This window comes from Microtus pennsylvanicus, chromosome 3, assembly GCF_037038515.1.
Source record: "Microtus pennsylvanicus isolate mMicPen1 chromosome 3, mMicPen1.hap1, whole genome shotgun sequence".
Lineage (NCBI taxonomy): Eukaryota > Metazoa > Chordata > Mammalia > Rodentia > Cricetidae > Microtus > Microtus pennsylvanicus.
Genome location: NC_134581.1, coordinates 56365554 through 56391829, shown reverse-complemented (window position 1 = coordinate 56391829; position 26276 = coordinate 56365554). Strand labels below are relative to the sequence as shown.

Below are 26276 nucleotides of genomic sequence, written 5' to 3'. Positions count from 1 at the left end.
TTATTTATTTATGTACATAGTTGTTTTTGTCTGCATGTATGTCTGTGTGAGGGTGTTGGATCCCCTGGAACAGGACTTACAGACAGTTTGTGAGCTACCATGTGGGTACTGGGAACTGAACCTCCAGGTCCTCTGGAAGAGCAGGCAGTGCTCTTAACCACTGAGCCATCACTCCAGCCCCAACCTATTTTTGGAATTACAAAAGCAGCAGGGTTTATTGCCTATGATTTGGTAATTTTTGTTTTTGTTTTTTAAGACAGGGTCTCCCTGAGTAACAACCCTGGCTGTCCTGGAACTCACCATGTAGACCAGGTTGGCCTCCAACTCACAGAGATCCACCTGCCTCTTCTTCCAGAGTTCTGGGATTAAAGGTGTGAACCACCATGCCCAGCATGATTTGGTAAATTTATGCAAAAGAAAAATAAAATGTATTAGTTTGAAAACATTTACAGGAGTATCATTAAATAATAAAACCCTGGAAATCATGACTGTGCTGCATAGTTTTATGACAACTTGAGACAAGCTAAAGTCATCTGAGAGGAGAAAACCTTAAGAAAATGCCTCTATAAAATAGGGCTGTAGGCTGCCTGGGTGGTGGTGGTGCACGCCTTTAATTCCAGTGCTCAGGAGGAAAAGGCAGGTGGATTAGTGATTGATCAGGGAAGGACCCAACCTGTTGTGGGTGGGGCCATCCCTGGATTGGTGGTCCTGCATTCTAAAAGAAAGGCTGAGTCCCCGGTGCAGAGGCGGTGGAGCACAGCTTTAATCCCAACACTGAAAAGGCAGAGGCAGATGGATCTCCTTGAGTTCAGGGCCAGCCTGGTCTACAAAGCGAGTTCCAAGACAATCTTGACTGTTACACAGATAAACTTTATCTCAAAAAGCCAAGGGGAAAAAAGAGAGAGAGAGGAAAAAAAAAAAAGGCCAGGTGGTAGTGGCGTACACCTTTAATCCCAGCATTTGGTAGGCAGAGGCAGGTGGATCTCTGTGAATTCAAAGCCAGCTTGGTCTACAAGAGCTAGTTCCAGGACAGGCTTCAAAGGTATAGAGAAATCCTGTCAAGAAAAGAAAAAAAAAAAGGAAAGGAAAGGAAAGGAAAGGAAAGGAAAGGAAAGGAAAGGAAAGGAAAGGAAAGGAAAGAAGGGCAGGCTGAGCCAGCCATGGAAAGCAAAAAAACAGCACCCCCTTCATGGCCTCTGCATTAGCTCCTGTCTCTAGATTCCTGCCCTGTGTCCTTTATGGGTAGTGCTGTCCTGACTGCCTTCAGTGACTGGACTAAGGATATGGAAGCTAAATAAAACCTTTCCTTCCCAAGTTGCTTTTGGTCATGGCTAAACTAAGACAATGACACACACATTCCATCACAGCACTATGGGGGTAGAAATACTTGGATCTATGTGAGTGAGAGGCCAGCTTGGTCTACAATTTTCAGGCCACTCAGGGCTACATATCAAGACCTTTTCTCAAAAAAAAAAAAAAAAAAAAAAAGCAACCTGGAAATGAACTAAATGACCAAGGACATTTGCATAGAAAGCCAAACTTTACCACCTTTACCACATCTACTCCATGTGTGAAATCAGGAGCAATCATCAACTAGCTAGCTAAACCAGGCATGGAGGTACAACACACCATAATCCCAGTTCTTGGGAATCTGAGACAAAGAAGCCCAAGTTTGAGATCAGACTTTAGCTACATATTTTGATCCTGTATCAAAGCAAAAGATCTAAAAAATGCTGGCTTGGGCCAGTAAGACGGCACAAGTAAAGGTACATCAATCCTGATGAACTGAGTTCAATCCTGGGCCCTACATGGTAGAATGAGAGAACCCCCTCTGGCTAAGTCACACACACACACAAAACAGACAAGACTAAATAAGTAAATAATAAACAAATTTGTTAAAATAAATCGCACATAATAGCATAAGTACAAGTGGAGAATCTGGCAGGTACAGATTCTTTAAAGAGTGTCTCTGCATCAAGATTTCTAGAGCTGTCCTAAAAAGTCAACTGTTCAGAGAGAAAAGAAAAAGCTACTGCCTTGTCCACTCTTTGTTCAGCTCCCCACCCCCTACTTAACCCGACTCCTCTCTGACATCAAAGCAGGATGCCTCTGACAAAGACAGGGAGATCTGAGGCAGGATCAACGTTTTCAAATGCGGCTCTTTACCAGGACTCAGAACACCTGCTCTTTTAAAACAGAACTCCATTCATCCAGTCAGGAGTTAACTCAGAAAACAGGTATATCAGCCTACAAACAGCTCTCCTGGGATCTGGGATAAGACAGGACACAGAACATGAGGTTTAAAAAAAAAAAATACAGCTCTTTCAAGCCGGCAGTGGTCACAAACATCTTCAATCCCAGCACCAAGGGAGGCAGAGAGAAGGTGACTCTCGAGTTCACGGCTAGCCTTGCCAAGGTGGCTAGCCTTGCCAAGGTGGCGTTACACAAAGAAACCTTGTGTCAAAAAACAAAAACAAACCAGGTAGTGGTGGCGCACACCTGTAATCCCAGCACTTGGGAGGCAGAAGCAGGCGGATCTCTGTGAGTTCAAGGCCAGCCTGTCTAGGACAGGCTCCAAAGCTACAAAGAAACTCTGTCTCGAAAAATCACAAAAAAAAAAAAAAAAAAAAAAAAAAAAAAAAAACCTAAAATACAGCTCAACAAGAGGAAACCATGCCTGGTACTGGAAATCTAGCAAACTACCCAGAGCTAGTGAAGCCATGGATCTTGAAGGACCTACACTGTTTACTAAAACACCATAATCCCTAACAACAATCTAAACATTTGTCCTCATACCCTCAGAAAAGTCCTCAACCTTCATCAAGGAAGCTTCTCTTTGCAACAGAAATGAACATTATAGAAAACCACAACCAATCAAAACAGAGAGTTGCTGAGTCCAGACTCAACAGACACATTTACAAAACACACACCTAAAGCTCAAGGAACATTGTGGAGGAAGGGGCAGAAAGATGATCAGGGAGTTTGCAGTGAGACTAGTATCCTAGTAACTTCAGAGTGTGGAGCAAGCTACCAGTTAGCCACAGAGGCCAGGCAGTGGCCACACACATTTAATCACAGCAGTTGGGAGGTCGAGGCAGACTGGATTTCTGTGACTTCGAGGCCACCCCGGGCTACACTAGATTGATCCAGTCTCAAAGAAAAAAACAGAGTGCTGCTGTGGTGGTTCACACCCTTAGTCCCAGTACTTGGGAGTCACACACTTTTAATCCCAACGCTAAGGAGGTGGAGGCAGGAAGGGATATGGTTTGGGGTGGGGGAGCGGTGTGGTGGAATATAAGGCCAGAGGAGACAGGAACTCAAAGCATTCAGTCTGAGGACTTGTAGAGACAGGATACCCCATTCAGTCTGAGGATCTAGCAGAGGTAAGAACTAGTGGCTGACTGCTCTGCTTCTCTGATCTTTCAGCCTTCACTGTCTAATATCTGACTCTGGGTTTTTATTATTAAGCTCAATTAGAACTTAAACAACGCCTATGCACATGCCAAAGCAGATGTGAAGAAAGTCCATGAGACTTCAATCCTACAGACAACTAAGGAATGCTGGGAGTGGACAAATAGTTTTCTTCAGGGAAAAGCACAGCAATTGATTATCCAATACCAAATGGTCAGTCCTGAAACATGCACATGAATAACATTATACAGACTGAATAGGTTATATTAATGAATATATATATACACACACAAATATATGTATAACAACAATTAATGGAAAAAGATGCCATTAAATAGAGCAAGGAAGGGTATACAGGAGGTTTTGGAGGAAGGAAAAGGAAATAAGAAATGATATAATTATATTAATTGCAAAAATAAAAGAAAAAAAATTGGGGGTATTTTTGGGTTTTTTTTCCCAAGACAGGGTTTCTCTGTGTAATAGCCTTGGCTGTCCTGGAACTAGCTTTGTAGACCAGGCTGGCCTTGAACTCATAGAGATCCACCTGCCTCTTCCTCCCCCAAGTGCTGGAATTAAAGGCATGTGCTGTCCACTGCCCACCACCATCTGGCCCAAGGGAAAAAAATTTAAAAACAAATGCTGGGTAAAAAAAAAAAAACATTAGTATTAAGTGGCAGCAAGAAACCTACATGGTTCTTCAAAGCTGGCAGTTTCTGAGAAGGATCAACAGAAACAAAACTGGAACCCTGAGATTTCTCCTCAGGCCTACCTCATTGTCTTCCCATTTGTGGGTTTTCTAGGTTCAGTTTCTCAAAATGACTGCAAGATTGTTTAACCCAGACTTCATGATGCTGGTGGAATCAACCACTCACACAGAAGAAAGTTGTCAAGGAGTTTGAAGGGTTCTAGTAGGCCCTGTCATGACAAACATGGATCTGATGAGCCTTGCCCTTCCCCCATTCCCTTTGTCTTGCTAAACTGCTGCGTTACATTGCTGAAGGTAGCCACCAAGGTCTATTCCCTTATTTAGCCACTTCCTCCTCCAGAGGCCAACCACTAAGGTCCAGCTATCAAAGTATTGAAGTCCAACAATCAAAAGCTCCCTTTTGGGTGCCTTAATTAAATGCCCAACTAAAACGCCTTATCCTAACGGGGTTTCCCCTTTTCCCTTGATAAACTGCCATTGCCTGTCTCCTCTCTATCTAGAGGCAGTCCTTTGTCCCTCTGGGGCAAATATCCCTTCTCCCTTCTCCCTAGTGCTTCTTCTCTGTCAGTCTCTAATGCTCCACCCTTTGTCCCTCCGGGGCAAATGTTCCTTTTCCCTTCTCCCTAGTGCTCTGTCTCCTGTCTGTCTCTGATGTTCCACTCTTTGTCCCTCTGAGCAAATAAGACAACATGTGCTGAGAATTTGGTCTTGATGTGTCCTGGTCCTCTCAGTTTGTGGTGTATGATCCTCATAAATCATGCATGACTGCTAAAACCTGCAAGATTTATAATTTGTCCTAATGCAATAATTAAGTCCTTTCTGTTTTGGTTTTTGTTTTCTTTTGTTTTTGAGACAGGGTTTCTCTGTGTATTTTTGGCTGTCCTGGAATTTCCTCTGTAGACCAGGCTAGCCTCAAACTCAGAGATTGACCTGCCTCTGCCTCCCAAATGCTGGGATTAAAAGCATGCACCATCACTGCCCATACTTGATTTTAATATTTTTGAACATTTTGTTTATCTTTTGTATGTGTATGGTGTTTTGCCTGAATGTATGTTTGTGTATCACACGCATTCAGTGCCCATGGAAGCTGAAGATATTGGCTCTCCTGGGACTGAAGTTATAGTCAGTTGTGAGCCACCATGTAGGTCCTCTGGAAAGGCATTCACATGCTCTTAACCACTGAGCTATCTTCTAACCTCTTATTTTTGAAGCAGGGTCTCAATGTGCATCCCTGGCTAGCCTGGAGCTTGCTATTCAGACCAAGCTGGCCTCAAACTCATAGTGATCTGCTTGTCTCTCCTTCCACTGCACTGGAATTAAAAGTATGTGCCACCCTGCCTAACTTAATAATTAAGGTAGAAACTGTCCAACCACTTTCATTAGCAAATGACTACTGAGTACCCACTCTATGCCAGGTGCTACCCTACAAGCTATGTAAGGGCAAAGCAAAGACCTAACCGTGACAAGGTCTGCATTTTAGTGGGGGCAGAGGACAGACAGGCATGTGCTATACAACAGTAATGGCCAGCAATACAAAGGAAAATAATAGGAGGAGAAAGTTCAAGCAGCAGTCACTCTAAGATGGAGATGTGTCTAACCCATCAAATAGGACTCTGAAGCCCAGAGTGAGAAAACAGTGGAAAAAAACTGAAGAACTGACGAGGTCAGGTGAGGTTGGCCAGGGTGAACCATTAACATCCCTCAGTACAGATAAGGAAGCTAACAATGAAAATGCAAGGGACTCAGCTATCATCAAATAAAAAGTTAAGTCCTGAGAGACAGCTGACCTTAGCACTTCAATTTCCACTCAGAACACAAAGCTTCTCCTCACAAAGATCAAAAGTATTGTTTTAGAGAAAATAAAGAGGGCCAGAAAGATGGCTCAGCAGGTAAGGGCACCTAGTACTAAGTACGATAACCTAAGTTTGAACCCTGAAACCCACATAGTAGGAGAGCCCCACAAATCTATCCCCAGTCCCATCAGTAACTGCGCACATTTTGAATGACTGCCTGCAGACTGAGGCTGCCCATTACAGTACTTCAGATGACTACAGTTGTGAAGCGAAGTATAGTGGTGATGTAGGTATATATACACTGTGCTTTTTGACCTGTTTTTTTTATGAATATGGTTTTTCTATTCATAACTGCTATACATAGAATTCATTTCTAGAGCTAGTCATATTTGTAAAAATATATATGTTGTGACTGACTGTTTTATTGTGTAAAGTGGCCTATGAAATATTCCTGTACTTCTTATTTTTCTTCAAATAAATTCCCACTTTAAATGTAAAAGAGTAATAAATAAATTAAAACGTAATAGAAAATATATAAAGAAAATAAAGGCTGGGTATGGTGGCACACACTATTAATCCTAATACTGGGAAGAGTTCAAGGCTAGTCTGGTCTATATCGTGAGTTCCAGGAAAGGCTCCAAAGCTACTGAGAAACGCTGTCTTGAAAAACCAAAAAAAAAAAAGAGGAGACATGGGGAAGGGACATATTTTAGGTCTGTGAGGACAGGATTTTTAAGCAAAGGTGACAACTGCTTCTCCCTAGCAAGGAAAAGGGGAGAGATTAACTACAAAGGAAACAGCATGCAAAAGACCAGGGGGAATACAGCCCATCTCTGGAGGAAGCAAAAGAGGGCAGGAGAAAGAAGCCACAGGAAATGTGGTTAGAGAAGAGAAGGGTGGGGGCACAGGCAGGGATAGGGCATAGGCAGAGTTCCTCAGTCCAGCATGAGGAGCTGGGTGGGACTTTATTCTACTGCAATAGAACCATGTGGGGAAAAACCAACAAAACAACAATGAAACCTTATTTCTAATTTATTTCATTATAATATTTAGGAGTCTAGCAATATGCTCGAATATTTTAAGTAAGAAATGTAGTTCTACATTTTTTCCCCAGAGACTCCTAAAAGTTACATAAACTGCAGGGCCCATATTACTAGCTTCTTTCTTGAATCCTTGAATGAGTAAGAGCTATGTTAATGTCAGCCTCAAGGTATGGAGGGGGGCAGCCTTGACATTGTGACACCAAGAATTCTTTTTCACCCACCAGTGAGCATTTTCTTCTTCCTCTTCCTTACTTCACATTGTCTTACGTTTGAATCGACCACTGGTGTAAACACAAAGATCAGAAGCACAAGAGTTCTTTCTGCTGACAGCCCAAGAGAGAAGAGGGTGAAACATGAAGCTGTCCCTGCAGCACCCCCACCCCACCCCAATTAGTGCTAGGAAACAAGGGGGAACAGTCCCTGTTTGTCTCCAGCAGCCTACACAGAAATGTCTCCTATTGTCACCCAGCAGTGAGTCACGGAGGTAAATGCAAACTGCACAGAAAACAAGGCTAAAGGGCTGTTTGTCCAGAGGCACCTTAACACACCCAAACACCACCATCAATGAACATGACCTGTCAAAGGTCCACCAACCTTCTCAACAACCAATACAAGGCATCCGAGGGGGATAGTTTGGGAAGGTTCAAGTTGGTTCTATTATTGCAACCAGTTGTTCTGGGGAGAAAAAAAAATAAGCCTAGGCCCAGAGAACATAAGAGACTTGTCGGGGCTCACAAAACTACAAGCAACAGAGCCAGGCTTCAAATCCAGCCTGATCCGGCACACAGCCTCTAAAGCTAACTACTGTTTAGAACCTCCCAATCTCATCCAAATTTTTCTGCCATCAGCTCGGAGGTAGTTTCTTCTAATATTCCAGATTCTATTTCTCAAAAACAAACAAAAAAACAAAACGCCAGGCTATGGTAGTACATGCCTTTGATCCCAGTACTTGGGAGGCAGAGGCAGGTGGATCTCTGTGAGCTCGAGGCCAGCCTAGTCTATATAGTGAGTTCTAGGACACCAACAGGTACACAGAGAGACCTGCTTCAAACAAGGCGAAATTTTTTAATTAAAAAAAAAAAGATTGGCTGGGTGGTGGTGGTGATGCATGCCTTCAGTCCTAGCACCAACACTCAGGAGGCAGAGGCAGGTAGATCTCTGAGTCTGAGGCCAGCCTGGTCTACAGAATAAGGCCCAGGACACCCAAGGCTACACAGGGAAACCCTGTCTCAAAAATAAACAAATAAATAAGTTTAAGGAAATATTTTATTATTATGTGTGAATATGCACATTCCACAGTATTTGTGTGGAGGTCGGAGGATAAATTTCAGGAGGTGATTAGATCCATCCACTGCAGGATCAGGTCACCAGGTTTGCACAGCAAGCACTTTTACAGAGCTATTTCTCTGACACCCCCTCTTCAGTTCTTTTCATGAAACCTCCCTTCCCTTTCCAAGGCTGCAGCTACAATGTCAAAATTAACAAGAGAATGAATGACAACAGGTATTTCCACTTTCAAACCCAAAAATTTGAAGGAAGATAAAGCCCTACCTAACCTTTGACAAGAATCCACAATGAACAAAATTTATCCTAAGGGCTGGACAGATGGCTCAGCAGTTTAAAAAATTACAAGCTCTTACTGTTTTTGCAGGGGACAGGGGACCCGAGTTCAGCTCCCAGTAGCCATGGCTCATAACTGCCTCTAAATAGTCCAGGGAATCCGATGCCTCTAGCCTTCAAAAGCACCTTCACACAGGCAGACACACATACTCGTGCATAATTAAAAACAAAATCATTTAAAAAAAAAAGCTTGTGCCAATCTAACATAGTAGCAACTGCCTGTAATTTCAACATCACAAAGATAAGTCAGGAGAATTTCAGTTCTATACCAGCCTGAGTTACATATACAGACCCTGCCCATCCCACTCCACACTCAAAAAACACGTCTTGAACATAGTTACCGAAGAATACCTCACCCTGAAAAGGGGTTGGGGGGGGGGCTTACTGTCTGTTTTAAAGGGCAAAATGCTGTATTTACAAAATGAACAAATGCTCGTGATGCTGCTCAAAGACATACGCTACAAGTCAATGGTCAAGAACAACCGCCAGGAGCTGAGCAGGACCTAAAGGGATGCGTCTGAAGCAGGTCTTAACCTGGCTACACTCACACAAACCACTATCAGCCCTGCCAGCACTGTAGGTTTCAATGCAAGTCACCATCCCGACAACAGGTCCCGAGTTATTAAAATCTAGGAAAGGGGAGAGTTACAATAATCTCCAAAGGGCAGAATGCCCGAAGCTACTTTCATTTTGTCAGATACCTCAAAGACTCCCATCGTCAGGTAAAGATGAAGAATTTAATCATTTCTAGTTATTTCTCCATCTAGTCTGAGTGTCTCTCCCACAGATGGAACCCAACAGGTGGGCTCAAACCCCCCACCCCAAATACCCTTATGAAATAAATTGTATGCAAAACCGGCCTCTGCAGAGACCGAGCGCCTTTGGTTTGGGTTCCACGGTCATCGTTCTTGGTCTCAGGTCAATTTCCGGCTCGCAGTTAACTAAGCAAAGCCAGAAAAACTGGTGAGGGGATGGACTGTCGCATGAACGGTCAGATGAGGAGAGACTCTTCCCTCGAACAAGGCAGTACCCAAGGAGGCCATGGACAGAGAATCCTCAAAGTGAGCCAGGTAACAGCCATGAGGAAGTCTGTGCACACACGCCCCCGCTGGCCAGGCGATCCACCGGCCACAAGGCCCTACAGGTGTCAGGCACCAAGAGTAATGGGGCTCCCCCATCCCAAGTCCACACTCAGACCCTGGGGAGGTGGGGAGGTATCAAAGGCGCAGGAACGACCTGAATTTGCTCTGCGTCCCGTTACAGGCCAGAATCCCAGAGGATGCCCTTTAGGCAATAGCCGGGGAGACACATTAGGTTTCGTTTTTCCTGGGCGAAAATTGATACCGGTGGCCAGGGGCGACACATGGGGTTGGGGTTGAGAAGGATCGGGACTCGCGTGTGCACAGCCGGTGTGAGTCAAGCGCGCAATCAGTGCTTAGTCACCGATAGCCCGGCGGCCGGAGTTCCTCGCCCCCCGCCAGCCGGGGCCGTACGTGACGGAGCCGAGCCTGGTGGTGGCGGCCTCCCGGCCACTCCCGGTACTCACTCGGCCGAGCTGGTCCCGTTAACCGCCGAGCCATCGGGGGTCGGGTTCAGCTGGATGGGCGTCGGCTTCTTCTTGGGCATCTTGCAGCGAGGAAGCAGCCTGCAACTCGGCTGGGAGCGCGCGGCCGCTTCTCGTTTCCTCCCTGGGTTCTGCCCGGAGTCGGGGTGGCTCTGTCAGCCGCACGCTCCTGGGACCCTCCGCCCAACCCACGCGGAGAACCAGCTGCGCGCACTCGGCGGCCCGGGACTCTCTCGCCTCAGCGCACGCGTTCCTTGGGCTCCGGCGGCCCCGTTACGCACTCCCCACAGCTTGGCTAGAGATGCAACCCCAGAAAAAGTACGGCCACTGCCGCCAGCGCACTCCGAGCCGCGGCGCACAGACGTCCCAGTGGGGGACTGGAGGGCGGGGGAGGGGCGGGGAACGAGGCAAGCCCCGCCCCCACGGGGCTGCAGCGCTTCCCTCACGCCTGCCTGACTCCGCCCCCGTCGCTTCGCCGAGAGCCAATGGGAACTAAACTCAGCGGCAGATGACGCGGAAATACGTCATGGGGGCGCGGCGCGCTGGGCTGGGGGCGGGGTGATAGAAAGGCTTCCGGGCGCCCTCTGCTGACCAGAGCCGCCCTGCGGAAAGGCGAAGAAGGTTCTTGCTCGCAGTTCCTAGTGCCTCTGCCTGGTGCTGCTTGGCCTCTCCCTTAGGCTGGGTCACGTTGGCCCAGATGAAAGTACAAAATGAATCAGCAAAGGACCCCTTTACGTGTCCTGAGGCCAGGCTGGATAGAGTAACAGGAAACTAAACTTGTCAAGAGCCAGGGGTATAAACTTAATCCCAGTACAAGAGGCAAAAGCAGGCTGGTGTGTGTGGGTTCCAGGTCTGTTTGCTTTACATTGCAAGTTCAAGGCCAACTAGGGATATACTGTGATACTGTGTCTCAAAATAAAACTTTCAAAAGACTCCTTAAACCAAACTGGTGTGATTTTTTTTTTTTTTTTGTGCTACTAAAACGCTTATAGAGAGCTGAGAACTCGGTGCTGATGAGGTAGTAAATTAGTACAGCCTATTTTGAGAGCAGATTGAAGTAGATTAATGGGTCAGTTGTCCTATCTGTCACCAATATCACATCCTTTTTTAGTTGTTTTCCAAGTCTTAAAATCTCCTCCAACTAGCCTGGACAAATAGTGCAGAAGTAGAAAATGCTTGCTACTCTTGCAGGACCCGAGCTGGGTTTCCTTCATTCATGTGTGGGCAGTTCACTACCACCTGAAGCTCCAGCTCCAGGGGATCAGATGCTTCTGGCCTCCGAGGGTACTTGTACTCATGTGCATTTACCCACCACACACGTACAAACAGCACTAAAAACAAAATCAGAGCCGGGTGCTAGTGGCACATATCTTTAATACCAGAACCCGGGAGGCTGAGGCAGGTGGATTTCTGTGAGTTTGAGACCAGCCTGGTCTACAGAGCGAGTTCCAGGACAGGCTCCAAAGCTACACAGAGAAACCATGTTTTGAAAAATGAAATAATAATAATACAAAATTGGATCAGTCGTGGTGGCACATGCCTTTAACCCCAGCACTCAGGAGGCAGAGTCAAGCAGATCTCTAAGTTTGAGGCCAGCCTCATCTACAAAGTGAGTTCCAGGACATCCAGGGCTATACAGAAAATCCCTGTCTCAAAAAACCAAAATAATGATGACAATGATGATGATAAATAAGATAAATTTTTTAAAAATAATAAGTTCTGGAACTAGAGAGATAGCTCAGAGGTTAAGAGCACTGGTCCTGAGTTCAATCCCAGCAACCACACGGTGGCTCACAGCCATCTATAATGAAATCTGAAGGCCTTTTCTGGCATGTTGGCATACATTAAATGTATAATAAATACATCTTTAAAAATAAATAAATAAATTTAGCATTACATAAATAAGTATGGTGGGGCATACACTCACCAAATGGAGGCAGGAGGATCAGAAGGCTATCCTCAACTACCTAGCAAGTTCTAGACCTAACCTAGGCCACCTGACACTGTCTACCCAACACACACACCCATAAAAAAGGTTTAGTCTACAAACTTCACGTTTAAGTTGCCAGCACCAAAATAAACAAGTATTAATTATTTCATCCCATCTTTCTATGATACTTGTTAGAGAATAAGATGCGAATTGATTAGCTGGTTCAATAGTTCATAAGTATTCACAATGAACCTGAGCAGCACAGAACTTGTGCTTGTAGCCTCAGCAAAGACCTTCTTATCAAAAATAAAAAGAGATTGAATAGTCAGAAAAGTGCAGTTTCAGGGGCTGGAGCCATGGCTCCGTGGTTAAGAGGTCTAGTTGCTCTGGCTGAAAGCCCAGGTTCATTTCCAGCACCTGCATGGCAGTTCACAGCTACCCAGCATTCCAGTTCCAGGGGAGCTGACATTCTCTGCTGACCTCCAAGGGCGTCAGGCACACACATGGTGCACATATGTACATGCAGGCAACACGTACATACACATAAAAGTGCACAAATCTCTAAAAATGCACATTCAAACGTCCTCTTTTTTAATGTTTTATGATTTATTTATCTTTATTTTTTTATGTGCATTGGTGTGAAGGTGTTAGATCCCCTGGAACTGGATTTTTTTTTTTCAGAGAGTTGTAAGCTGCCATGTGGGTGCTGGGAATTAAACCCGGGTCCTCTGGAAGAGCAATCAGTGCTCTTAACCGCTGAGCCATTTCTCCAGCCTCCAAACGTCCTCTTTTTAAATTACTCAGCCTTAAAGACACAGGTAAGAGAGAACAATTAAGAATCGTCTTAGCCGGGCGGTGGTGGCACACGCCTTTAATGCCAGCACTCGGGAGGCAGAGGCAGGCGGATCTCTGGGAGTTCGAGGCCAGCCTGGTCTACAAGAGCTAGTTCTGGGGACCCAGGGACCCAGGGACCCAGGAAAATTGATCACATACTTGGTAACAAAGCAAACTTCCACAGATATAAAAAAAAAAAGTTTAGTAACTACCTGTGTCTTATCTAATCACCATGGAATAAAGTTAGAATATAACAACAATTCAACCCCCAGAAAACCTACAAACTCATGGAAACTGAACAGGTAACTACTGAACCACCCCTGGGTCAGGGAAGAAATAAAGAAAGAAATTAAAGTCTTCCTTAAATTCAATGAAAATAAAGATACAAAATACCCAATCTTATAGGACACTATGAAAGCAGTGCTAATAAAAAAGTTCATAGCGCTAAATTCACAAATTAAAAAAAGACGGAGAAAACTCACATTAGAAACTTAACAGCACAGGTAAAAGCTCTAAAGAAGAAGAAGAAGAAGAGGAAGAGGAAGAGGAAGAAGAAGAAGAAGAAGAAGAAGAAGCTGACTCACCAAGGAGGAGAAGAAGACTGGAAAAATCAAGTTGAGGGTTGAAATCAACAAAATAGAAACAAGGAAAACAATCCAAAGAATCAATGAAGGAAACAGGGCTAGTTCTTTGAGTAAAATCAACAAAATTGACAAACCCCTATCCAAACTAGTTAAAAGGAAGAGAGAGAACACACAAAATAACAAGATCAGAAATGAAAACGGAGCCATAACAACAGACACTGAGGAAATTCAGAGAATCATTGGGTCTTGTTAAAAAGCTTATGTGTGACAAAGTTGGAAAATGTAAAAGAGATGGACTTGTTTTTAGATAAAATCCAAATACCCAAATTAAATCAAGACCAGGTGAGCAGCACACAATGCCTGTCTGCACTCTATGTGCTACCATACAGTTTGTGAGCTACGAGCAAGGGGCTAGAGGTTAAAATACACAAACACACAGACAGAGAGACAGAGACATGGACCTCTAGTCACTGGTAAGAAGCCCTTTAAACAACAGCACCCTGGAGGCTTAGCACCCAACAGTCAATTGGGCCAACAGGTGAAAACCTTATCCTCTGATCCTCAAGGCCAAGGCAACCTCTTTTGGCTAGAGAAAGAAGAGCTGGAGAGATAGCTCAGTGGTTAAGAGCATTGGCTGCCCATCCAAAGGTAACAAGTTCGATTCCTGGCAATGACATAATGCCTCACAACAATCTGCAATGAGGTCCTGTGCCCTATACTGACAACAGAAGGGAAAGGCAGGAGAGATAGCTCAGTGGTTAAGAGCATTGCTTGCTGAGTTCAAAGGGACCCAGGGACCCAGGGACCCAGGGACCCAGGGACCCAGGGACCCAGGGACCCAGGGACCCAGGGACCCAGGGACCCAGGGACCCAGGGACCCAGGGACCCAGGGACCCAGGGACCCAGGGACCCAGGGACCCAGGGACCCAGGGACCCAGGAAAATTGATCACATACTTGGTAACAAAGCAAACTTCCACAGATATAAAAAAAAAAAGTTTAGTAACTACCTGTGTCTTATCTAATCACCATGGAATAAAGTTAGAATATAACAACAATTCAACCCCCAGAAAACCTACAAACTCATGGAAACTGAACAGGTAACTACTGAACCACCCCTGGGTCAGGGAAGAAATAAAGAAAGAAATTAAAGTCTTCCTTAAATTCAATGAAAATAAAGATACAAAATACCCAATCTTATAGGACACTATGAAAGCAGTGCTAATAAAAAAGTTCATAGCGCTAAATTCACAAATTAAAAAAAGACGGAGAAAACTCACATTAGAAACTTAACAGCACAGGTAAAAGCTCTAAAGAAGAAGAAGAGGAAGAAGAAGAGGAAGAAGAAGAGGAAGAAGAAGAGGAAGAAGAAGAGGAAGAAGAAGAGGAAGAAGAAGAGGAAGAAGAAGAGGAAGAAGAAGAAGAAGAAGAAGAAGAAGAAGAAGAAGAAGAAGAAGAAGAAGAAGAAGAAGAAGAAGAAGAAGCTGACTCACCAAGGAGGAGAAGAAGACTGGAAAAATCAAGTTGAGGGTTGAAATCAACAAAATAGAAACAAGGAAAACAATCCAAAGAATCAATGAAGGAAACAGGGCTAGTTCTTTGAGTAAAATCAACAAAATTGACAAACCCCTATCCAAACTAGTTAAAAGGAAGAGAGAGAACACACAAAATAACAAGATCAGAAATGAAAACGGAGCCATAACAACAGACACTGAGGAAATTCAGAGAATCATTGGGTCTTGTTAAAAAGCTTATGTGTGACAAAGTTGGAAAATGTAAAAGAGATGGACTTGTTTTTAGATAAAATCCAAATACCCAAATTAAATCAAGACCAGGTGAGCAGCACACAATGCCTGTCTGCACTCTATGTGCTACCATACAGTTTGTGAGCTACGAGCAAGGGGCTAGAGGTTAAAATACACAAACACACAGACAGAGAGACAGAGACATGGACCTCTAGTCACTGGTAAGAAGCCCTTTAAACAACAGCACCCTGGAGGCTTAGCACCCAACAGTCAATTGGGCCAACAGGTGAAAACCTTATCCTCTGATCCTCAAGGCCAAGGCAACCTCTTTTGGCTAGAGAAAGAAGAGCTGGAGAGATAGCTCAGTGGTTAAGAGCATTGGCTGCCCTTCCAAAGGTAACAAAGGAAGCTGTAGAAAGCTCAAGCAAGAGACTGACTTCCAGGCAGGGAGGAAGCCCTAAGCGGGATTTTCTAGTAGCCAAAGAGCTCCAAGTCAGACAGCAAGACATCCAGGTAGAGAAGGCCTGGCAGTTTGGATGGAAAGTTGTTTATTTACAGCAAGGTTGATTAAATGACTAGAAATGTTCAAGGTAATTGGGTTAGTCAGTTACTCTCCTCTTAGCTGTAAGCAAACCCTGGCAGGAGCCACAACTTCAAGACAGAGTTACTTTGGCTCATGTCCATCAGGGCAGAGAAACATTGTGGCAGAAGGAGCTTGAGGCCTCTGGTCACAGCATCCACAGTCTGGAGGCTCAGAGAGATGGAAATAGTTTTCAGCTCTTTCTCCTTCTCATTTAACCGTGGACTACAGCCCATGGAATAGTGTCACCCACATTTAATGTGGATGTTCTCACTTGAATGAACCTGAGGGAGAGACTCTGTTGCAGGAGGTCCTTCCGCTCCTCCAGCCAATAGCCGCTGAGATACCAGCCCATTGGGGCGTGGTCTCTCTCCCTTTAAAAAAGCGGCCACTTCCCTTCTTGCTCTCTCTTACTTCCTGCTCCTCTTCTGGGGACTAGACTCCCTTCCTGTTTGTGCAGAGGGCTGTTGTCTGGGACGGTGAACTGTAAGTTTTTTCCCCTTTAATTAAATAACCATTCTCAGGGCAGTGGTGGCGCACGCCTTTAATCCCAGCACTTGGGAGGCAGAGGCAGGCGGATCTCTGTGAGTTCGAGACCAGCCTGGTCTACAAGAGCTAGTTCTAGGACAGGCTCCAAAACCACAGAGAAACCCTGTCTCGAAAAACAAAAAATAAATAAATAAATAAATAACCATTCTATTAATCATAATTCTAAACTGGTGTGGGATTGTTTTTGACTTACTCCTTCACCTTCAAGACTCCCTCACAGACACATCCAGAAGCCTGTCTCCTAGACAGTTCTAGACCCTGTTAAGTTGACTATATGAACCACCCCAAGTATGGCTGCAGGTGTCTCACTAGTGGAGAATGAAGACACAAATAGAGTATGTAAGAAGATTGTCTATGCTAATGGAATTTGAGGGTATCAGTTAATTCAGTTTTTTTTCTTTTTAGCTTTATTTTTAAAATAAACATTTAAAAGTTACGACATATTTTTTTCTTTTCTTTTTTTTTTTTGAATTTTCGAGACAGGAGACAGGGTTTCTCCGTAGCTTTTGGTTCCTGTCCTGGAACTAGGTCTTGTTGACCAGGCTGGCCTCAAACTCACAGAGATCCACGTGCCTCTGCCTCCCGAGTGCTGGGATTAAAGGCGTGCGCCACCACCACCCGGCATTTTTATTATTTCTAATTATGCGTATGTGCATGTGTGTGCATGTGCACGTGCATGCAAATGTCCTTGGAAGCGAGAGGCATCAGGTTCCCTGGAGCTGGAGTTACAGGCTTTTGAGAGGCACCTGACATGCATGGAGAACCAAACTCATGCCCTCTGGAAGAGCAGCAAGTGCTCGTCAATGCAGAGCCATATCTCCAGTCCCACTGGCTGCTTTCCCAGAGTGCCCAGGCTTTTCCCAGCACCACGTATCATCTCACAACTATCTGTAACTCCAATTCCAAGGGATCAATAACCTCTTCAGGCCTCCACAGGCACCAGGCATACAAAGGGTGTACACTTGCATATATACATATAATCAGATGAAGCATTCATATATAATAAATCAATAAATCTTTAAAAAAAAAAAGATCTGGAGAGATGACTCAGCGGTTAAGAGCACTGACTGCTTCAGAGGCCCTGAATTCAATTCCCAGCAACCACATGGTGGCTCACAACCATCTATATTGAGATCTGGTGCCCCCTTCTGGCCTGCAGGCACAAATGCTGGCAGAACACTATATATAACAAATGAATAAATCTTCAAAAGCAACAAAACAACCAACCAACCAAAAAAAAATGAACAAACAAACAAATAAAAGCTTCTGGGGGTTGGAGAACTGGAGAAATAACTCAGAGGTTAAGAGCATTGATATCTCTTCCAGAGGTCCTGAGTTCTTCATGGTGGCTCACAACTACCTACAATGAGATCTGGTGCCCTCTTCTGGTCTGCAGGCATACATGCAGACAGAACACTGTATACATAATTAATAAACCAATCCTAAGGGGCTGGAGAGATGGCTCAGTAGATAAGAGCATTGCCTGCTCTTCCAAAGGTCCTGAGTTTAATTCCCAGAAACCACACCGTGGCTCACAACCATCTGTAATGAGGTCTGGCGCCCTCTTCTGGCCTGCAGATATACACACAGACAGAATATTGTACACATAATAAATATTTAAAAGATAAATACATCCTAAAATAAATAAATAAAATAAACTTTTGAAAAAAGAGAACTTACTGATTGTAGCAAGGAGAAGTTATTCAATATGAGGAAGTGTTTTCTTCAGTTTTGGTTTTGTTTCTACTATAATGCTACACATTCTACACCATAATCATGATAAGAGTTCTGACTTTATCAGATGCTTTTTACCATTTATTTTATTTGATATGGGTCTCAAGTATTACAAGATGGCCTCCACCTTTCTGTAACCAAGGATGACTTTGGATCTCCCTTTCTCCTGCCTCTACCTCCCCAGTGCTGAGATTACAGACGTGCATTGCACTTGGGGTTATTCAGCTACGGGGATCGCATTCAGGGCTTGCTGGCTGCTAAGCAAATGATGGATCAACTGAGCTGCAGCCCTAGCTCAAATCCTTTTATTACATCATTTCCTTCCACCTATGATTTTTTCTGTTTAGAATCTGTTTGTTTGTTTTGTTTTGTTGACAGAGTTTCTCTGTAGCTTTGAAGCCTGTCCTGGAACTAGCTCTTGTAGACCAGGCTGGCCTCGAACTCACAGAGATCTGCCTGCCTCTGCCTCCCGAGTGCTGGGATTAAAGAAGTGCCACTGCCATCCAGCTCTTATTTTTGTTTTTAACATGAATGTATGTATGTATGTATGCATATATGCATATATATATATATATGTTTGTATGCAAGAGCTCTTAACTGCTGAACCATCTTTCCAGCCCCCAGTCTCCCACTCTTTAAATGTAAGTCCAGTATCTAATGCTGGTGTGGGTCTCAGTTCTCAAGGTCTCCAATTCAGAGAAAGCCTAGAAAAGAAAGAAGATAAATCCTGCACGAGTCGGCAGAAACCTAGTGACATGGTGTTATCACGGTCGTAAAATAAACAATACTTTATATTTTATGGGGCTGTTGTTCCATTACAGTAATCTGGCACATTATGGGGAAGAGATTTCTTATTCCTTGGGAGAACATAAAACTATAAAATATGTCAGGGGTACCAATAATTACAGTTTTCAGTATGTTAAAATCATATGCACAAGTCCAGGCTTGTGTGCCATGCAGTTCATTACTGGAGACGAAAATCTGCTCAGGCAAACTCTCTATGTTCTCTAAGCTAACAGGCCTCTGAGCAAGAGTGAGTTAGAGAGAAACTCTCACACTGTGTGGCTTCTGCCTGAGCTCCTCTTCTTGTGGCCTCTAGATCACTGCAGCTCAAATGGTCACTCCCCACTTTCCATTTCCTGTCTGTAATCTTTGCAGAGCACTTGGCAGGAAGAGGATGATGAAGGAATTTCCCACAGAGTAGACAGAAGCCTGAAAGAGGAGGAGAGGGTGGGGCAGCCACAAGCATTTGGGGGAATGTTCTGGCAAAGAGATTTGAGATCTGTTTAATCTCAGACCAGATTTGAGAATAAGAAGATCCGGGATCCGGGATTTGGATTGCAAAGGAAGTCAAGGCTTCCTTCTAAGAAGCTGGCATGTCCTGAGGATCTGCTTTCCCAGTGCTACACAAAGGTAAAAATAAAGTTAATTAACTAATTAATAATAAACTGCAAAGCATCACGGCATCACATCTGCCACCCAGGACAAAATTCCTGTCTGTCCTCCAAAGAACGCTGCGGGATCTGGCTTCCTGCCTGGTTCAGGCCACAGCCTCAGACAACGGCTGAGCTCACATTGCCCTCCACCTTGCTGGAGCATCTTCCTTTAAGTGAAGAGTAAGTGACCACTAAAAGTGGTATCAAGTTGGGCAGTGGTGGCACACGCCTCTAATCCCAGCACTCGGGAGGCAGAGGCAGGTGGATCTCTGAGTTTGAGGTCAGCCTGGTCCACAGAGCAACTTCCAGGACAGGCTTCAAAGCTACAGAGAAACCCTGTCATGAAAAACAAAAAACAAAAGAAAAAAAAAGGTGGTTATCAAAGTACTCCCAGTGGTTTCATTGCAGCTGGAATGGTGGGCCTTGGGAACTGAGGAAGCAGATGTATCTCCTGGAGGTGATGGGAGCCAGCTGCAGCAGATTTAGGTTTCACACTTAACTCTTCAGTTATTCAGCAGGAGTAGCTGCAAGATTGACAGGACTATAAACATCCAGAGAGTGGGTTACAGTTCTAAACTGCTTATCTAAAATGTTTAAAATTTAGCTCCCGTTAGCATGTTGCTATACATTTTAATTCCAGTATAGATATCTTTAATCCCAGATAGGGCCAAGTGAGTTGCTGTGAGTTCAAGGTCAACCTTGTCTTTCAGGGCAGCATTGTTACACATATGTACATGCATGTTATTAAATTAAGTATTAATTACATTGATTAATTAAGTGGAAAATTTAAACATTAATAAAATAAATATTAATTAAAACAAACGTGACAAAAAACCAACAACAACAACAACAAAAGACAGCACTCGGGAGGCAGAGGCAGGCGGATCTCTGTGAGTTCGAGACCAGCCTGGTCTACAAGAGCTAGTTCCAGGTCAGGCTCCAAAACCACAGAGAAACCCTGTCTCGAAAAACCAAAAAATAAAAAATAAAAAAAAAATAAAACAAACGTGAATTAAAATTTTAAACTAGTTTCATATTGTTGGGAATCTCTGCTAAACCCAGCCCAGATGTTTGGCTAGGAATCCAGCCCCACTCCTCCCATTCCAGACCCCGCCCCATAGAAATCCCACCAAGGGTCTGCGGCCCCTGGCCCTGCCATGTGATTTCTCTCCTGCTTTCTTCTCCAGAGAATCATCCAGGAGTTGCTTTGCTCAGACTAAACCTGGTCATATTTTTCAGCCTGGTCTGACTTATTGCATCAGCAGAGGAACCCACTGCTGGGGATTTCAAAACACTTATTACATATCATGTCCACCACACAGATAAATCAACTTAGGAATTCACTTTGAAGAAATACTCAGAGGTGTGCAAAAATGGCACCTCGTACAGGGCTTAGTCCTGGAAGCCTGACTGGATCCACACGGAAATGAATTCACAGACATTGAAGAAACAACAGACACTTGTGCAGAAAGGCTGGGGTCAGGTGGGCTCCGCTCCCTCTGATGGAAGGCACCTATTACACAACCTGGAAACTTAGTGTATTTGCATTTACTGTGCAGACACAAGGAGGAGGAGGAGGTCTCTGTAGAGGAGCAACATCAGGGAGGAGGAAATTGTTCAGATACTTTCTGTACACCAGCAAAAGGTCAATTGTTCCTCAACGCTTTAAGCAGAGAATGCTTTGCTAGTTCTTTGAGCCTTAGCTAGGAAAGCCTTGCAGTTTCCACTGTGCCCCTGTCAACAATACACGTTGACTCAGGACTTCATCTGCTCCCCACACATATTTGTGTACAACAAAGATCCTTGTTTCAGCATTTCTTCTAAGACACACACACACACACACTCACTCACACAAATGCAATCATTTCTTCTGGGTAGAATTTGTTGATGATGATCATACCTGGAAAGAAAGACTGGCTGATAAGAAATTGCTTACCTTTTATGTTCTTTTCTTTTTTTCTGTCTAACTGTATATACTACTTTGTTTTATTTTCTTCACAAACATTGACGAAGTTGGGGAGATGGCTCAGTCAGTAAAGTACTTGCTGCACAAGAATGAGGATCTGAGTTTGGACCTCCAGCACCCATGCAAAAAAAAAAAAAAGGTACTGCATGGTGTGGGATATTTGTTACACTGTGTGAAAATGTGTTATTGTGACTGGGTTAATAAAGACCTGAATGGCCAATAGCTAAGCAGGAGAGAATAGGCGGGACTTCCAGGCAAAGAGAAACTCAGGGTTAGAATCTGACCAAGCAGGAGGTGCTAGTGGGACACTGAAGACGTTGGACATATGGCACAGAGGAAAGGTAACCAAGTCATGTGGTAGAATGTAGATTAATAAAAGATTAAGTTATAAGAGCTAGTTAGGAAAAAGCCTAAACTAAGGCCAAGCGTTCATAATTAATAAGAAGTCTCTGTGTTGTTATTTGTGAACCACCAGCCCAAAGAAAAGTCCAGATACAGCTGCAAACATCTGTAATCCCAGTACCAGGGAGGCAGAGACTCATGGGATGTTGGAGTGCAGCCAGCCTAGCAGAATAGCTGTGTTCTAGCTCTGAGGGATCTGATGCCCTCTTCTGGTCTCCACTGGCACTACACTCATGTTCACAGGTTTTTCTCTTCCTACACACACACACACACACACACACACACACACACACACACACACACAATTAGAAATAAAATCTAGGCAGGTAGTAGTGCATGCCTTTAATCCCAGTACTGAGGAGGCAGAGGCAGGTGGATCTCTGTGAGTTTAAGGCCAGCCTGGTCTGCAGGGTGAGTTCCAGGACAGCCAGGGCTACACAGAAAAACCCTGCCTCAGAAAATAAATAAATAAATAACAACAAACAAACAAAAACTTTAAAAAAGTAAAACAAAAGGATGTACCAGTGGTTGGGGATGTGGCTCAGTGGTAGAAACTTGCCTAGCATTCCTGAGGACAGAAATTGTGGCATATCTGTAAAACATCATCCCCAGCAATCAAAGAACTATTGATATGTACAACATTGGTGAATCTTAAAGTAGCCATGCTGAATTAAAGAAGCCACAGACCAAACATGTTTTTTTCTCTACAATTCCATTTACATAATATTCTAAGTTTAAAAAAAAAAGATTTCTTAAAACTTATTGTGTGATGGGTCGGGGGACAGGAAGCCAAAAGAAGGCTTCAGAGCCTGTCTTAGTTACTTTTCCATTGCTGTTATAAGACACCATGACCAGGAGTGGAGAGATGACTCAGAGATTAGGAGCACTGGCTGCTCTTCCAGAGGTCCCGAGTTCAATTACCAGTAACCACATGGTGGCTCACAACCATCTATAATGTGATCTGTTGCCCTCTGCTGACATGTAGGCATACACACAGTCAGAACACTGTATACATAATAAATAAATCTTTAAAAGACACCATGGCCAACACAACTTATGAAAGAATTTATTTGGGGCCTACGGTTTCAAAAGGTTAGTTAGAGCTAACTAACTAACATCATCATGGTGGGGTACATGGGGGAGTAAGGTCACAGACAGGCAGGCAGCTGAGCGTTTACATCCTGGTCCACACACGAGGCAAGCAAAATTAACTGGGAATGTTGTGGGCCTTTTGAAACCTCAAAGTCCATCCCCCGGTGACACACCTTATCCAACAAAACATACCCCCAAATCCTTCCCTAATGGGTTCACCCAAGTGGGGACCAAGCATTCAAATATATGACCCCCATTCAAACCCCAATAGATCCCTGGAGCTGGAGTTCCAGGTGTATGTGAGCAGTCAGATTAGGTGCTGGGGACTGAGCGGCTGTCCTTTGCGAGAGCAGCAAGTGTTCTTAACTATTGAGGCATTTCTCCAGTTTACACATGACATTCTAGGTAGCACAAACTGAAATGGGGCAAAGGGCAGATGAGAGGATTTTCAAAGATACAGAAGGTTAGTAGTGCATGTTGGGGTTCTGCAGAGGATCAGAACTGATAGAATGAAAAAATATATACATATAGGCTTTATATAGGATTTGTAAATGTTGGCTGTGGTCCAACAATGGCTGTCTCCAGCACTCGGGAATTAGAGGCAGGCAGACCTCTGTGAGTTCCAGGCCAACCTGGTCTACAGAGTGAGACCTTCAAAGAAAACAAAACCCCTCAGCCATTCCCATTGAATCAAATTCTACTGGGATAGTGGAGAAAACAATTTAATTGCCTTCATAGATGGCAGTCCCGCTAGAGAGAGCAGTGTTCCCGACAGGGAGAACATTGTATCCTCACCCGTGCTTGAGGCAGATCACCCACACGCAGGCCTCCCACTCCCATCCTGGACGAGTCAACTGGCTCTAAGCTAAGAAAGCTGAGGAAAATGGTCTTTGCCACAGAAGAGATGGAAAGGAGAGAAAAGCGGGGAACGTGGTTATAGAAACGAAAGCTTGGCCAGGTACCAGGAACCTCTCCCCCAGGAGCGACATGAGGTGTCTGCATCTACTGATTTATTATTGTAACTGAAAGAAGAGTCCAAGTTCAAGTTCTGAAGCCTAGATGATGGTGAGAACCTGTCTCACTGAGTTTGTAGGGATCTCAGGAGGGCCCCTCAGATTCTGCATGGGGTGGCAGCGATGGGGGCTTGGGTCAGTTGCGTCTCTATGAGAACAGAAACTCCTTTGCCTCTGTACCACCCATCGGTGGTACAGTCTCCAACAGCACAGTCACAAACTCCCCACCCTTTGCCCACAACAACCCTAGAAACAAACCTGAGGCCCCACTGGATGTCAAATCCACTTAAACTTCTCCCCTCACCCAGTCTTCTCTGGTTCTGAGTCCCCCATTCACTTCAGACCCGTGAACTAGTATCACTTTTGGCAAATACCTCTTTTCTTTTTCTTTACCTTTTTCTTTCCACTGCATTTATCCAACAGAACCTCAACCCTGGTGTGAACTGATCATCTTCTCAGCCCCTAGGTTTCTCTCACAAACCTAAAATGACCTACATGTAAACTCCTATCAGAGTGAACTGTCCCACTCTCAAATCAAAGGCCATCCCCCATCTGTGACCTTGATCCCATTCCTTCTTGTCTTTTCAGATCTTTGTTCCTTAAATTAACATATATATTACATACGTACACATGGTCAGGGGCAGTGCTGTACACAGGGGCACAAGAAACCTTCCATCAATAAAAGGGATGTTGATAAAGTGTGGTATAGGGTGTGACAATGCAAGTTTTCTGTGGAATATTCCTTCACACTGTGTGAACACATGTCATTGTGATGAGTTTAATAAAGAAGTTGGCAGGCCAATAGCTGGACAGAATAGGATTAGGCCAGAGAGCCAGACTAAGGACACTTGGAAAAAGAAGGGGGAGTTGGAGGAGTCCCCAGTGAGATACGAAAGGGAAGAGGAGGTACAAGATGAAAGAGAGGTAATGCCATATGGCAATATATAGATTAATATAAATGAGTTTATTCAAGTTGTAAGAGCTAGCTAGTAACAAGCCTGAGCTATTAGTGGAGCATTTATAATTAATATTAAGCCTCTTTGTGGTTAGTGGGGAGCAGGCTGACAGGACAGAGAGGTCTTACAATTTTCTGATAGGAAACAATGCGGAGGTACCACAGAACAAAATATGGAAGAAAAAATAAACCCAAACAGAAAACATGCACTTTGATATCATTTTATGAAGGTCAGAAAGAAATGTATCCAATTATGCCAGCTGTGGTGGTGCATGCTTTAGTTTCAGCACTTGTGTGGGTGGATCTCTGTGAGCTTGAGGCAAGCCTGGTCTATGTAGCAAGTTCAGGATAGCCAAGGCTACATAGAGAGACCCATCTAAAACATCAAACTAACAAAGAAATAAAACAAAAAACAGAAATAAAAACCCAAACCAAACAAAATAAAACAAACAAAAACCCACAAATAATATGAAGCTAGAAAATGGCTCAGTGTTCAAAAACACTTGCGATTCTTGCAGAGGAGTAGGGCTCAATTTCCAGCATCCATATGGTAGTTTATAACTGCTCATAACTCCATGTCAGGAAATTCTATGCCTTCTTCTGGACATCTTGGGCACCAGCACGTACAGGTACAGGGAAACACATACACCACATAAAATTAAAATAATAAAAATAGCCGGGCGGTGGTGGCGCACGCCTTTAATCCCAGCACTCGGGAGGCAGAGGCAGGCGGATCTCTGTGAGTTCGAGACCAGCCTGGTCTACAAGAGCTAGTTCCAGGACAGGCTCCAAAACCACAGAGAAACCCTGTCTCGAAAAAACCAAAAAAAATAAAAATAAAAATAATGATACCAGAGCAATTGCTCAGTGATTGATTCTAGAGCACTTTTTCCTTTCCCAGAATATCCAGGTTCAGGTTGTGAGCTGTTGTGAACTGCCTGTAACCCCAGTTCCAGGAGATACAATGCCCTCTTCTGGCCTCTTTGAGCACTGCACAGATGTTCATGTTTTACACACATGTTTTATTATTATTATTATTTTTTTGCTTTTTTGAGACAGGGTTTCTCTGTGGTTTTGGAGCCTGTCCTGGAACTAGGTCTTGTAGACCAGGCTGGTCTCGAACTCACAAAGATCCGCCTGCCTCTGCCTCCCAAATGCTGGGATTAAAGGCGCGCACCACCACTGCCTGGTTTATTATTATTATTATTGATTTTTCAAGACAGGATTTCCTGGTTGTCTTGGAACTTGCTCTGTAAACCAAGCTGGCCTCAAACTCACAGAGATCTGCCTGCTTCTGCCTCTCAAGTGGTGGAGTTAAAGG

At 44.1% G+C, this 26276-nt stretch overlaps 1 protein-coding gene across 1 annotated transcript in view; it reads right to left on the bottom strand.

The window, feature by feature from the left end:
• Map2k1 (mitogen-activated protein kinase kinase 1) overlaps positions 1 to 10597 on the bottom strand; it is a 66938-nt gene extending 56341 nt beyond the window's left edge. The window contains exon 1 of the mRNA XM_075965537.1: positions 10120 to 10597. Within this exon, the coding sequence (XP_075821652.1) occupies positions 10120 to 10199 (80 nt within the window). The 5' untranslated portion in view covers positions 10200 to 10597. The remainder of the gene's footprint in view (positions 1 to 10119) is intronic.
• Between the last annotated feature and the right edge of the window lie 15679 nt (positions 10598 to 26276).